Source organism: Cetorhinus maximus, chromosome 21, assembly GCF_964194155.1.
Source record: "Cetorhinus maximus chromosome 21, sCetMax3.hap1.1, whole genome shotgun sequence".
Classification (NCBI taxonomy): domain Eukaryota; kingdom Metazoa; phylum Chordata; class Chondrichthyes; order Lamniformes; family Cetorhinidae; genus Cetorhinus; species Cetorhinus maximus.
The window spans coordinates 56,438,082-56,452,934 of NC_135899.1; the positions used below are offsets into that span (position 1 = coordinate 56,438,082).

General features: G+C 45.1%; 1 protein-coding gene across 1 annotated transcript in view; it reads right to left on the reverse strand.

Annotated features, from left to right (window-relative positions):
• Positions 1-14,853, reverse strand: part of LOC144695889 (uncharacterized) — a 58,356-nt gene that overhangs the window by 8,091 nt on the left and 35,412 nt on the right. Inside the window, exon 8 of the mRNA XM_078566962.1 lies at positions 10,128-10,367. Coding sequence (XP_078423088.1) covers positions 10,128-10,367 — 240 coding nt within the window. The remainder of the gene's footprint in view (positions 1-10,127; positions 10,368-14,853) is intronic.

Consider the following 14,853-nt stretch of genomic DNA (forward strand, 5'->3'; position numbering starts at 1 on the left):
CGAGAGGAGATTTAGCTGAGGTGTATAAAATCATCAGAGGCCGTTCAAGCAGGGGAGCAAAAAAGAATGTAGTGGTAGTCGGGGACAGTATAGTGAGGGGCATTGACACTGTTCTCTGCAGCAAAGAGCGAGAGTCCAGACGGCTATGTTGCCTGCCAGGGTTCGGGACATTTGCTCAGGTCTGGAGAGGATCCTGCAGTGGGAGAGGGAGGACCCAGTTGTCGTGGTCCATGTAAGTACTATGACATAGGTAGAACTAGGAAAGAGGTTCTGCAAAGTCAGTATGAGGAGCTAGGTACCAAAGTAAGAAGCAATACCTGAGCCACGTGCAAATTGGCATAGGGCAAATAAGATTAAAGAGACATGGCTCAAAGACTGGTGTGGGAGAAGTGGGTTCCAGTTTGTGGGGCACATCCATCAGTACTGGGGAAAGTGGGGGCTGTACCGTTGGGATCGTTTACACCTGAAACATGCTGGGATTTGTGTCCTCGCAAACCGCATAGCTAGGGAAGTAGAGAGTGCTTTAAATTAAACAAGAGGGTTGAGGGATCAAGCTTGGGTAGAGGTAGCAATTCAAGATGTAGAGTCAAGACAAGAGAGCAAAATACTAATATGAGAAATGAGAGTCAGAGAATGGCAAGAAGAGACAGAGAGAAAAAACCTAATAATACATCAACAGTCAAGACTAGATGTTACAAAGGTAACAAAAAGACAAAACTGAAGGCTCTCTATCTGAATGCACATAGCATTCATAACAAAGTAAATGAATTGATGGCCCACATTGAAGTAAATAAATATGATCTGATAGCAACTACGGAGACGTGGTTGCAGGACGACAATGATTGGGTCCTTAATATTGAAGGATACATGACATTCAAGAAGAATAGGAAGTTAGGTAAAGGTTCATGGGTAGCACTGTTAATCAAAGAGGGCATTGGTGCAATTGAGATGACCTTGGTTCGGGAGATCAGGATGTAGAATCGCTTTGGGTAGAGATGAGGAATAGTAAGGGGTAAATGTCATTAATGGGAGTGGTCTACAGGCCCCCTAACAGTAGCTACAGTGTAGGACAAAGTATTCAAGAGAAAATACTGTGTGCTTGTGATAAAGGGAAGTCAATAATCATGGGTGATTTTAATCTACACATAAAACTAGAAAAATCAGATTGACAGTAGTAGCCTGGATGAGGAGTTCTTAGAATGCTTTCAAGATAGTTTCTTAGACCAGCATGTTCCAGAGCCAACCAAGCAGCAGGTTATATTAGATTTGGTATTGTGACAGGGTTAATTAATGACCTCAGCGTAAAGGCACCCGTCGGTAGTAGTGACCACAATATGATTGAATTTTACATCCAGTTTGAAAGGGAGAAGAGTGAATCTAATACTAGTATCTTAAACATAAATAAGGGCAACTATGTGGGAATGAAAGCTGAGCTAGCTGGTGAACTGGGAAACTAGGCTAGAGGATAGATCAATACAGAAGCAGTGGCAGACAGTTAAGGGGATATTTCAGAGTATTCAGAATAAGTACATTCCTACTATAAAGAAAAATTCTAAGGGGAGCACCCACCATCCGTGGTTAACTACAGATGTTAAGGAAAGCATCAAACTTAAGGAAAAAAGCACACAACTCCGTAAAGATGAGTGGCAGGATAGATGATTGGACAGAATATAAAGAACGGCAGAGAATGGCTAAAAGGTTAATCAGGTGAAAGAAATTAGAGTATGAGAGGAAGCTAGCTAGAAAGGTATAAATGGATAGCAAGAGTTTCTACAGGTATTTAAAAAGGAGAAGAGTAAGTAAAGTGAGTGTTGGTCCTCTAGAGAGTGACAGTGGGGAGTTAATAGTAGATAATAAGGAAATGGTGGAAGAAATGAACAAATATTTTGCTTCTGTGTTCACTATAGAGGATACAAAAAAATTCCAGTAATAGCTGCAAATCACGAGGTGAACGGGAGAAAGGAACTTGGTGAAATTGAAATCACTAGGGGAACGGTGCTGAGCAAATTGATGGAAATGCAGGCTGGAAAGTCTCCGGGTCCCGATGGACTACATCCTAGGGCCTTAAAAGAGGTGGCTAATGAGGTAGTCAATGCGCTGGTGTTAATTTTCCAAAATTCATTAGATTCTGGAAAGGTTCCATCAGATTGGAAAGTAGCAAATATAACTCGTTTATTCAAGAAGGGAGGGAGGCAGAAAACAGGAAACTATAGGCCAGTTAGCTTGACGTCTGTCATGGGGAAGTTATTAGAATCGATCATAAGGAGTTTATAACCGGGCACTTAGAAGAGCTGAAGGCAATCGGGAAGAGTCAGCATGGTTTTGTGAAAGGAAAATCATGTTTAACCAACTTATTGGAGTTTTTTGAAGAAGTAACATGCGCAGTGGATAAAGGGGAGCCTGTAGATTTCTTGGATTTCCAGAAGGCATTTGATAAGGTGCCACATCAAAGATTATTACAGAAAATAAAAGTGTATGGTGTAGTGGGTAACATATTAACATAGATAGAAGATTGGCTGGCTGGCAGAAAGCAGGGAGTATGCATAAATGGGTCTTTTTCTGATTGGCAGGATGTGATGAGTAGAGTCCCACAGGGGTCTGTACTGGGTCCTCAACTTTTTACGATTTACATCAATGACTTGGATGACAGGAGTGAAGACATGATAGCTAAATTTGAAGATAACACAAAGATAGGTAGGAAAGTATGTTGTGAAGAGGACATGAAGAGGTTACAGATGCATATAGATAGGTTGAGTGAGTAGGCAAAAATCTGGCAAATGGAATTTAATGTGGGAACGTGTGAAGTTGTTCACTTTGGCAGGAAGAACAAAAAACAGAGTATTACTTAAGTGAGAATGGGCTGCATAATTTTGAGGTGCAGAGGGGTCTAGGTGTTCTAGTACATGAGTCACAAAAAGTTAGTATGCAGGTACAGCAAGTAATTAATAAGGCTAATGGAATGCTATCCATTATTACAAGAGGGATTTAATATAAAAGTAAGGATGTTATGCTTCAGTTATACAGGGCATTGGTGAGACCACACCTTGGATACTGTGTGCTGTTTTGGTCTCCTTATTGAAGGAAGGATGTAAATGCATTGGAGGCGGTTCAAAGGAGGTTTACTAGATTGATATTTGGAATGAATGGGCTGTCTTACGAGGAAAGATTGAACAGACCGGGCTTGTTTCCACTGGAGTTTAGAAGGATGAGGTGTGACTTGACTGAAGTATACAAGATCCTGAACAGCTTTGACAAGATCCAAGAACAGCCTAGGAAGAGGGTCCTGCAGTCATCATTGTGGTGAAGCAGTCTGGGAAGAGTGTCCTGCAGTCAGCATCAGAGTGAAGCAGTCTGGGAAGATGTCCTGCAGTCATCATCGCAATGAAACAGCCTGGGAAGGGTATCCTGCAGTCAGTTCTTGTCGAAAATAACAAGAGTGACATCACAAGACAGTGCAAGAGAGCAGCGAAGAGATCAGAACCAGCGTGGGTGCGGGAAAGCTTCAAAAAGTGACGTCAAGACAAAGATGAGAGCTGATTGGTCAGTAGTGGGTAAGTGTTTTTCTCCAGTTTAAAATAGATTAAGCTAAGGAAAGGTAAGAGTTCTAGTTTTTATTTAAAGTACACAAATAATTTAATTTTTTTTTACTGTATTTAACTTAAAGTGAGGGTTTTTTTTTCAACTAGAGGCATGGCAGGGCAGCTCAGTCCCGTGTTATGTACCGCCTGCAACATGTGGGAAGTCCTAGATGCTCCTTGTGCTCTGACTGAACACGTGTGCAGGAAGTGCTACCAGCTGCAGCTACTTGAGCTCCGAGTTTCAGAGCTTGAACGGCAGCTGAAGGCACTGAGGTGCATCTGCGAGGCTGAGAGTTTCGTGGATCGCACATTTTTAGATGTGGTCACCCCACAGTTTACGGATGTGCAGACAGAGAGGGAATGGGTGACCATCAGTCAGAAGAAAGGTTTCAGGCAGGTAGTCAGGAAATCCCCAGGGTGCATCTCACTCAAGAACCGTTTTTCTGTGTTGGAAAACGGTGAGGGTGACGGTTCCTCTGGGGAGTGCGGCACTGTGAGTGGCACTGTGAGTGGCTCAGCTGCACTGGGGGCGGGGGAGGAAAAAGAAGGGAAGAGCAATAGTGGTAGGAGACTTGATAGTAAGTGGAACAGACAGGAGTTTCTGCGGCCGTAGACATGACTCCACCATCGTATATTGCCTCCCTGGTGCCAGGGTCAAGGATGTCACTGAATGGGCTGTAGGGCACTCTAAAGGGGGAGGGCAAACAGACAGAGATCGTGGTACATATTGATGCCAACGACATAGGTAGAAAGAGAGATGAGGTCCTGCAAGCAGAATTTAGGGAGCTCGGAAGCAGATTAAAAAAACAGGACCTCAAAGGTAGTAATCTCTGGATTACTTCTGGTGCCACACCCTAGTTGAGTACAGAAGTAGGAGGTTAGTCCAGATGAATGTGTGGCTGGAGAGATGGTGCAGGAGGGAGGGCTTTAGATTTCTGAGACATTGGGAGGGTTTCTGGGGGCGGTGGGACCTGTACAAGGCGGACGGGTTGCACCTGAACCAGAATGGGACCAACATCCTTGCGGGGAGGTTTGCTAGTGCTGTGGGGGAGGGTTTAAACTAACCTGGCAGGGGGATGGGATCTTGAGAGGAGATTCAGCAGGGGGAGATGCACAGCCAAAATTAGAAGAGAGAGAAAGTGAGCTTGGAAGACATAGAAATTATAGGCCAGTTAAGGCACAAGGAAGTTTGGAAAGGTTGGATGGTATTTATTTTAATTCAAGGAGTCTGATGAATAAGGCAGATGAGCTGAGGGCACAAATTAACACATGGAAGTATGATGTCATTGCTGTCACAGAGACATGGTTGATAGAAGGGCAGGATTGGCAGCTCAATGTTCCAATATATAGGGTCGTCAGCCGAGACAGGGAAGGAGGTAAAAGAGGAGGGGGTATCGCAATATTGATCAAGGAACCAATTATAGCAGTAAGGAGGGATGACATCTTAGAAGGCTCCTCAAATGAAGCTATATGGGTAGAACTTAAAAACAAAAAAGGAGCAATCACATTGCTGGGAGTGTACTATAGGCCCCCAAACAATCATAGAGAAATAGAAGAGCAGATATGTAGGCAAATTTCAGAGAAGTGTAAAAATAATAGGGTAGTAATAGTGGGGGGTTTCAACTTCCCCAACATTAACTGGGTTAGTCATAGTGTGATAGGTTTAGAGGGAGCGGAATTCTTAAAATGCATCCAGGAGAGCTTTTTAAGCCAGTAGGTAGAAGGTCCTACAAGAGAGGGGGCAGTCCTGGACTTAATTTTAGGGAATGAAACCAGGCAAGTGGTAGAGGTATCAGTGGGGGAGCATTGTGCAGATAGTGATCATAACTCTGTTAGATTCAAGGTTATTATGGAAAACGACAAGGATGGGCAAGAAATCAGAGTTCTAAATTGGGGGAAGGCCAATTTTAATAAGATCAGATATAATTTGGCCAGAGACGACTCGGAGCAGCTACATTTAGGTAAATCTGTGTCAGAGCAATGGGATTCATTCAAGAAGGAAATAGGGACAGTAGAGGGCCAACATATTCCAGTAAAGATAAAGGGTGGGACCAACAAATCCAGGGAACCCTTGATGTCAAGGGATATACAGGATTGGATAAAGATAAAAAGGGGAGGCTTATGGCAGATACTGAGGGTTCAAAACAGCGGAAGCCCTAGAGGATTATAGAATGTGTAGGGGAGAACCTAAAATGGAAATTAGGAGAGCAAAAAGGGGGCATGAAAAAACATTGGCAGGTAAAATAAAGGAAAATCCAAAGTTATTTTACAAATACGTAAAGACTAAGAGGATAACTAGGGAAAGAGTAGGGCCCATTAAGGACCATAGTGGTAATTTGTGTGTGGAGCTGGAAGATATAGGTAGTGTTTGAAATTAATACTTTGTGTCAGTGTTCACAAGTGAGAGGGACGATGTGGGTATGGAAATCAAGCAGAAGGACTGTGATATAATTAAAGAAAATAGCATAGAAAGGGAGGAGGTTCTAAGTGGTCTGGCAGGCTTAAAAGTAGATAAATTTCTAGGCCCGGATGAAATGTATCCCAGGCTGTTGAATGAGGCAAGGGAGGAGATAGTAGGGGCACTGGCAATAATTTTCAATACCTCCCTGGCCACAGGAGAGGTACCAGAGGACTGGAGGACAGCCAATGTGATACCATTATTCAAGAAAGGAGGAAGGGACAAACTAGGGAACTACAGGCCAGTCAGTCTAACCTCAGTGGCGGGGAAACTACTGGAAGCAATCCTGAGGGACAGAATTAATCTACACTTGGAGAGACAGGGATTAATCAAGGACAGTCAGCATGGTTTTGTTAAGGGGAGGTCATGTCTGACCAATTTGATTGAATTTTTCGAAGAGGTGACCAGGTGTGTAGATGAGGGCAATGCATTTGACATGGTCTACTTGGACTTCAGCAAGGCTTTTGATAAGGTCCCACATGGGAGGCTCATAATGAAGGTAAGAGCCCATGGGATCCAAGGCAATTTGGAAAATTAGATCCAGAATTGGCTGAGTGGCAGGAAGCAGAGGGTGATGGTCGAGGGGTGTTTTTGTGACTGGATGCCTGTGTCCAGTGGGGTTCCACAGGGATCGGTGTTGGGTCCCTTGCTGTTTGTGGTATATATAAATGATTTAGACTTGAATGTAGAAGGGTTGATCAGTAAGTTCGCGGATGACACAAAAATTGGTGGGGTGGTAAATAGTGAGGAGGATAGCCTTAGATTACAGGAGGATATAGGCGGGCTGGTCAGATGGGCTCATCAGTGGCAAATGGAATTTAATCTGGATAAGTGTGAGGTGATGCACTTGGACAGGACAAACAAGGCACAGGAATACAGGATGAATGGTAGGACCCTGAGAAGCACCGAGGATCGGAGGGACCTTGGTGTGCATGTCCACGGGACCCTTAAGGCAGCGGGACAGATAAGGTGGTTAAGAAGGTATATGGGATACTTGCCTTTATTAGCCGAGGCATAGAATATAAGAGCAGGGAGGTTATGCTGGAACTGTATAAAACACTGGTTAGGCCACAGCTAGAGTATTGCATGCAGTTCTGGAATCCGTATTATAGGAAGGATGTGATTGCACTAGAGAGAGTGCAGAGGAGATTTACCAGGATGTTGCCTAGAGTTGGAGAGTTTTAGTTATGAGGAGAGATTGGATAGACTGAGATTATTATTCCTGGAGCAGAGGAGATGTGATTGAGGTGTATAAAATTCTGAGGGGCATAGATAGGGATAGATAGACAGGAAGGAACTTTTCCCCTTGGTGGAGGGATCAATAACCAGGGAGCATAGTTTTAAGGTAAGGGGCAGGAGGTTTAGAGGGGATGTGAGGAAGAAGTTTTTCACCCAGAGGGTGGTGGGAATCTGGAACTCACTGCCTGAAAGGGTGGCAGAGGCAGATACCCTCATAACATTTAAGAAGTATTTGGATGTGCACTTGTGATGCCATGGCATACAAGACTATGGGCCTAGTGCTGGAAAATGGGATTAGAACAGTTAGGTACTTGTTTGACCAGCGCAGGCTTGATGGGCCGAAGGGCCTTTTTCTTTGCTGTAGACCTCTATGACTCTATGGGAAAAATTTTCCCCCCGTTAGGGGGGAAGTACAGAAGCGGGCGCGGGCAGGCATGCCTCAGATCGGCGCCCCCAATTGTGGGCCATTTTACGTGAGCAGGCCAATTAAGGCCTGCCCAGTGTGAAGTCCACCAGAAAGCGCTCCCTGTGTGGGCGGGGGGGACTTCCCTCAGCCGGGAGTGCACTCTTTCGCGCATGCGTGTGAAAGAGCGCACTGATCTCCCTGAGGCTAAGTGCTACCTCAGGGAGATTGGCTCCAAATTTAAAAATGTTGAAAAATGATTTCAAAATTTCCCTGACACTGTCACATGAGTTGGGACATGTCCATCACTTTTACTGAGACCTTTATTAAATATTTAAAAACCCTCATGAGGACTCATCGCACCTGTGGATGAGGTTTAATGCTTTCTCTTAAGCCCGCCAGGGCTCCCTAAGTTTGGACAGGCAGGTCTATTAATGATGTTAAGTACTTTTTAAATGGCCTCAATAGGCTGTTGACAGGTCGGCGGGCGCGCAGCTGATTCGGCTGAGCCCCTGCCGACTTGAAAATGGAAATGATGCGGGGTGACGTCAGGGGTTCCGCCTGACGTCATCCCGCATCATTTTACGCGTCGGCGAGCGGGCCGTGCCCCTGCTCACCGGCCAGAAGATCCTCCCCATGACTCAAAGGTGAAAGTCGAAAGGATGCTTCCTGTTGTGAGTGAGTCCAGAACTAGGGGGCACTATCTTAAAATTAGGGGTTGCTCTTTTCCGACAGAGATGAGGAGAATTTTTTTCTCTCAGAGGGTTATTCAACTTTGGAACTCTCTGCCTCAGAAGACGGTAGAGGCGGGGTCACTGAATACTTTTAAGGCAGAGGTGGATAGATTCTTGTTAGGCAAGGGAATCAAAGGTTATCGAGGTTAGATGGAATGTGGAAATCAAAACACAAGAAGATCAGCCATGATCTTATTGAATGGTGGAGCAGGCTCGAAGGGCCGAATGGTCTATTGCTGTTCCTATTTCTTATGTCCTTATGTTCTTATTATTAGATATATATGTACTGAAACTAAAAAGGAAATTAATGGACATTGAACCCCCCATTGGTCTTCTACTTTTAGTGTTCTGGGGGTGGAGTTAAATTATGCTATCTTTAATATTATTTTGTGTACGGTGCCTATAATATGATCAGACATTATTGAAATGCTCTCTGATGAGTTTATTTGGTCTCAGAGAGGCCAGTTAATATCTTATGTTTGATTCCGACACTGGACTGCCGTATGATGAAAGAATCAGCGTTTCTCCTTGCCTATGGAGCGTTGACATGCAGGAGCTTGTGCCTGCAGTCATCCACAAAGTTGGTCATTAGTCATTTTCTCCCAACACAATGATATGGATTGACAGTAGGGGCTCATTTGTTTTCTTCCTATGTCAGTTGTAATTACATACATGAATGGCATTAATTACTTGCCTTACGCAAATTTGAACTGAGATCTGATTGATCTGGTCGAAGTCACTTGACACCCTTTGGAATGAGCCAATTGGCATGGAATAATTCCTTACTGTTCTGGAGGAAGATTGTAATTCTCTCTGTAGGATTGTGCAAAGCTGTTCCAACACTTCTCTCTTTGAACCAAAGAGAGCTTCCTTATGCATAACTCCCAAGAGATATTTCAGTATGATTTGTCTAGGTCTGTACATCCTAGTGGCTGGGAATCCCCCGTGTTGGGGTGGGGTGGGGTGGGGGAGGTGGGGGTCAACACCTCCTGTCGTGCAGCCTCGCAGTTTCTCTGCATTCCTCCTATATCGTAAACAGAGGAATCCCCAGTGGAAATCTCATGGTGCAGTGCATTTTAAAGAAATATTTCAAGCAAAATACTCTTGAGGCTGACTTCCGAATGAAGCATTAAAAATAAAGAGCAAAGAATTTAGCTGATAAAAAAGTCTAGTGTGAAATTATGAGCCTCTATCTAAGAGCATGATGAAGCAGAGCAACTCTCGACTAAGGTTTCAGCACCAGCCTTCCTCAGCTGCTAAGGAACATCAATTAGGTTTATGTATTATAGGAAGTATGTGATGGAATTCAGGCCTGATGATGTCCTACTGGCCTGGATTCATTATTTATGTGTCATTTATCATTAATGGTTAAATCTTAGTCAAGGTGGATGCATCTTACTTATTATCCCATTTCTGGAGAAACTTAGGGCAAATCTTAAATGGGACCTTAAACTGGCAGAATCTCTCTCCTCCTCCTCAAATTTTTTCCCTGGCCCCCAATCTCTGCAATCTCTTGGTCTATCAAACCATCAGCATTTCTGGATCTTCAATCCCAAAAATAAAATGCTAACAACGAGGACAGGGTTGGTTATGTCGAAAGAAAAATCCTGGAATTTGCAGAGACATTTATCAAGACAAACCAAGTGGGAAGAAAAGAGTAACCCCAAAAAGCAAATATTTCCATATTCAATTTGCTCACACACTAATGTACTCACCAATGAAAATAAAAGTGCCCTGCGAACACTCCATTGCGTAGACCATTTTCAGGAAAATCCAGTTCCACTCCAAAGCAGATTTCTGGCAACCTAGGCAAACTGCCTATGTACTTCACCACACCCGGTCCAATTTTGCCACTTGGCAATATAACCTTTACTCTGTGTCCAATCTGTAAATCTAAGATAGAACGAGGTGCATATGCTTTCAGGGGCCGACCACTTCCGAGATCTGCCTTAAATCTGTGAGAGAGGGAGACAGAATGGAACCATACCGAATGTAAAATAATTAGACATCTAGAGTATGCAATTGGTTCTTTTAGGATGCATTGCATAGAGAGTTAGAATTCACAATGGTGTAAGTTATCACCTGGATAATTCTGGCTTTGAGTAACAGTGAGATGGTGATATTGACTCCACCGTGCATTATACAGCACTCAGAATTTACATTTCCATTGACTTCAATTAAAAATGTTAAATAAAATTTTTATCAAACCGTCATTATAAGCCTATTACAGTATGAATTTTTTCTTAACTTCACACATACACTATGTGCACACATCTCACAAGCAGGCCTCACGTACACACACACACGCACACACACACACATGCCCCCCCCACACACCCCGCGCACACACGCCCCCACACACAAACACACACATCCCGCACACACCCTCTGTGCGCCTCCCTCCATGCACACACCCCATCCATACATCCCTGTGCACATACCCCCATGCACACAGCTGCACCAGCACACGCATGCATGTACAGGAAAATCCGTAGATGTGCACATTCATTCAGTTGTCGCAGAGCAGGAAACAAGGTACTGGACTAACATGCAAGTCAGGGAATGATTTAGGACAACATGCTTCAAGAAGAGAGAATATGTAACATATATTGAAAGGGAACATCATTGAACAAAAATATTATAGAATTCAGCCTTAGACAGTTAGCTTATCTCAAATACAACAGTACAATCACACAGTATGATGCAGACCAAATAGTGCAGTTGAAAGTGACTTTGGCAGGTAACAGTATATATTGGTGTGTGCATGCAATTTATGTTGCATTTTTGGCTGTTTTTGTTAAAAGCACTGAAGGTGCATCATTTAGCTGAGATGTTGGTGCAATGCTGCTTTATGAAGAATGTTATATCTAGGAATAATGCTAAAGGTTGAATATGCAGCCAAGTTGGACTGACTCTCTTGTGCCAGGTTCCCAGTGAGACTTTTCGGCAACCCAGCCTTATCTCCACAGGCAGAATGAGTGGAACTTCTGCTGCTCACTAGAGCAGCAACTGTGCCAAGGTCAGACAGCATGTGCACACTCACCTAAGAGGATGTAAAATAACAAAAACAGTTCTGTTAATAGCAATTGCAACTAGAACAGATGTTGCAAGGAATACTGAAGAGGAGAGAGGAATTCTGATATCAGGTTACCAGTGGTTTATCAGTCTAAAGGCATCGCTGGAATAAAAGTTATCCTTCTAGTTAATGCTCTCTTTGTACATTCCATTAATGTTGCCATATCTGGTATTTTGTTTCAGCTGATTTAGAGTCTAAACCGACCTCTGTTTGTAATAAACAGGATAAATCAACTCTGGGGGGCTTTGAGAGCAGATGTCCATTGTGGCTCATGCATGAGGGGCCAGATTTTGTGATAGAAATAATGAAGACAACAACAGTCACCGTTATTCAGAAATTGGGCTGTGACATCCAACCCAATTGTGACACACAGTTAAAACAGGAACTTTCCATCCAAGGTGCCTACACCTTCAAAAGCTTCCTGAAAATGGCAGCTTACATTCTGGCTCCCCATTCTAATGCACTGAGCACCATGAAGCTCCTGGCTAGCTTGCACTTGCATTTGCTCAAAGACTTCCTGCATTAGACGTCAGCCAACTAGCCGCAAAAGCAAAGTGCTTTCTACAGCACATCTGGGACCTGTGCCTCCTTAACGAATCAGATTGAAGGATTGTTACTGATCAGCATTGAGTCTGAACCAGGAAGTTTAATTAATAACGGATTCAATGTCAAATAAGGTAGAAAAAGCAAAACAGAAAGAGCGAAATAAATATTGGATTAATAGAGAGAGGAAGAAAAGAGACAGAAAGAAAATGCAAGAACTTTTTGAATATTTAAATTTCCAACCATAATTTAAATCTGGAGGAATGTGACTCTACAATTGTAAAATTTTATTTCCAGTGCTCGGGAGGTTGTTTGGCAGTATTTAGCATTTATCACATGGCTAAAAGGCTACTTAAATTGGAAATAGATCATATTAACTTGTTCTGGTGAATTCATTAGGTATCTATGACGTAAACACAGGAGCTTCATGGTGCTCAGTGCATTAGAATGGGGAGCCAGAATGTAAGCTGCCATTTTCAGGAAGTTTTTGAAGGTGTAGGCACCTTGGATGGAAAGTTCCTGTTTTAACTGTGTGTCACAATTGAGTTGGATGTCACAGCCCAATTTCTGAATAACCGTGACTGCTGTTACCTTCATTAGCTCAAGGTTCAGTTACTGTCTCACAAGATCCACCAGCACCTTCTGGTGGTCATTCTATAACTATTTTCAAGCTGCAATTATAGGGCAGAATCGTCCCAGATTTGCACTAAGTGCAGTAGTGGGCGGGTAAAATGATGTTTTTCTCACCGGCCGCAATAGCGGGTTTTCACACTGTATCGTCCCATGCCCGCCACATTAGTTATGCATTCCTGAGAAACGCACCATTTCCATGGCAGGTGGGCTCCCATTTGCCTGCCATGACATCACCCCACCGCTTCATCACGCTGGCTGCCGTATTTAAAGTCCAGCCGCGCACACACCTCTCAGTGCTTCCAGCAAGGACTGCAGCATGGGAGACAGAGTGGCCCTGAAAGACGAAAAGACTGCAGCCCCCAGGTTTGATGACATGTCCCTCAAGCGCCTTTTGGGCGCCATGGAGGCCCGCCGTAATGTCCTCTAGCCCCGCAGGAGGGGCAGCGGCATCACCAATCCAGCATGGGAGGTGGTGGCAGCGGTGGTCAGCGCCAATGCCCAGGCAAAAGAGGACAGTAACCCAGTGTCGCTACAGGATGAATGGTCTCAATCGTTCCACCAGGGTAAGTCACTCTTCTCATCACTCTCAACTCACAAACTCATCACACATCCACAGGGATCTCACACTTAAAGGGGCCACACCACTAACTCTCACACACACCCTCACATTTCCAACAGGCTCATACCCTGTCGAGCTCGCATCTTCATCCCGTCCATGGCTTCGCTCACCACACAAACATTCCACGCAGTGCCATGTATCCCGCTCACACTCTCTCCATCTGTTTCCATGCAGGAGAAGCCTGCTCGTATCAGCAGGGAGAGGCCCCAGACTCGGGGTGGAGTGGGCCACATTAGGCCCCTCACTCACTTTGAGGAGCATTTCATCGTGCTGACTGGTGAGGACATGGACCATGCCTGTGGCAACAGCGAGGTCAGAGGAGAACACCCTAGTGAGGATCCTGCGCCACATCATCCCTCTCTTAACGCAAATGTGAGTGCTCTCAATCCTACTTTTGACTCTGCTGCCATGCACTAATTATTTCTACTTTGGTTCACTGAGAGCTTTGTTGAGCACCTGACATCCTCAGCCAGTGAGTCCCTCAGCTCTATCCACGTCCTCACCCCCAGCCAAGAGGGCACCTCCTCCATTGAAGAGCTGGAAACAAGCAGCCTGGAAGGTCTATCACAGCGCTTACCCACACCCTGCACCAGCACAGAGACACACACCACAGTGGGACCTAGATCTAGAGCAGGCTCAAGTTCACAATCTGGCGGTCACCACATGGACACATGTCCGCAGCAAGAGGAGGCAGGTTCATGCAAGTTCCCCACTGCTTGGAGGACTGCTGGGGACAGGCATCTGTGAGGTCCAAGTCAGATGACAAGCTTCTATATTTGGCCTTCTATCTCATCGTGGAGAGTCAGCAGAAGGTGGGGGAACATCACACAGAGCTGTTGGATGCCCTCAACAGAGTGGCACACAAGTCAGAGGAGTGCGTCCACCTGCTCTCTGATGAAGTGGTGCCCGCGTGCATGTATACAGGTCTCTAAGAGGAGGATGGCGGATGCCATGCAGACCCTGGTCCAGCAGGACACAGAGATGTGCACAGACCTGCACTCTATCACAGGAGCCATGGGTGAGTTCCTGCAGTGGCAACGCGAGAGGGAAACGGGGCATCTAGACGGACCTCAAAATGCTCCTTCCCCTCAAGGAATCAGGCCAGGGCCCCTAGGCACCCGAAGGGAAGAGGAGTGGTAGCTGGACACCCCTGAGTCATCCACTGAGGAATCTCAGAGGCTGTCCTCTCCCTCTGAGTCCCCTTTGCTTGTGAGCCCCTCAACTGTGTCCTCTGTCGCTGCAGAGGGAGCAGCTAACCAACAAGCGATCCTGGAAGGAGAAGTGTGTGTGTGTGACAGGAGCTTTCGGAGCCTCGTCCAAACACTCTCCCACCCACACGGATCCTTACGTATCACACTCACCTCAACATCCTGAGCATTCTGAATGCCGCATGCTGGGGTTCGCTTTCAGTTGTCCATCTGAGCTGACCTGCATCTCCACCCACCCACTGATCACACTCCCATACAGCACCTCATCTCGCCCACCACCACTCTCATTTCGCTTTCGATTGGTCTGGATTCGCTTTTTCGTCAGCTCCCCCATCTCCCCCCCCCCACACCCCCCCACCCCA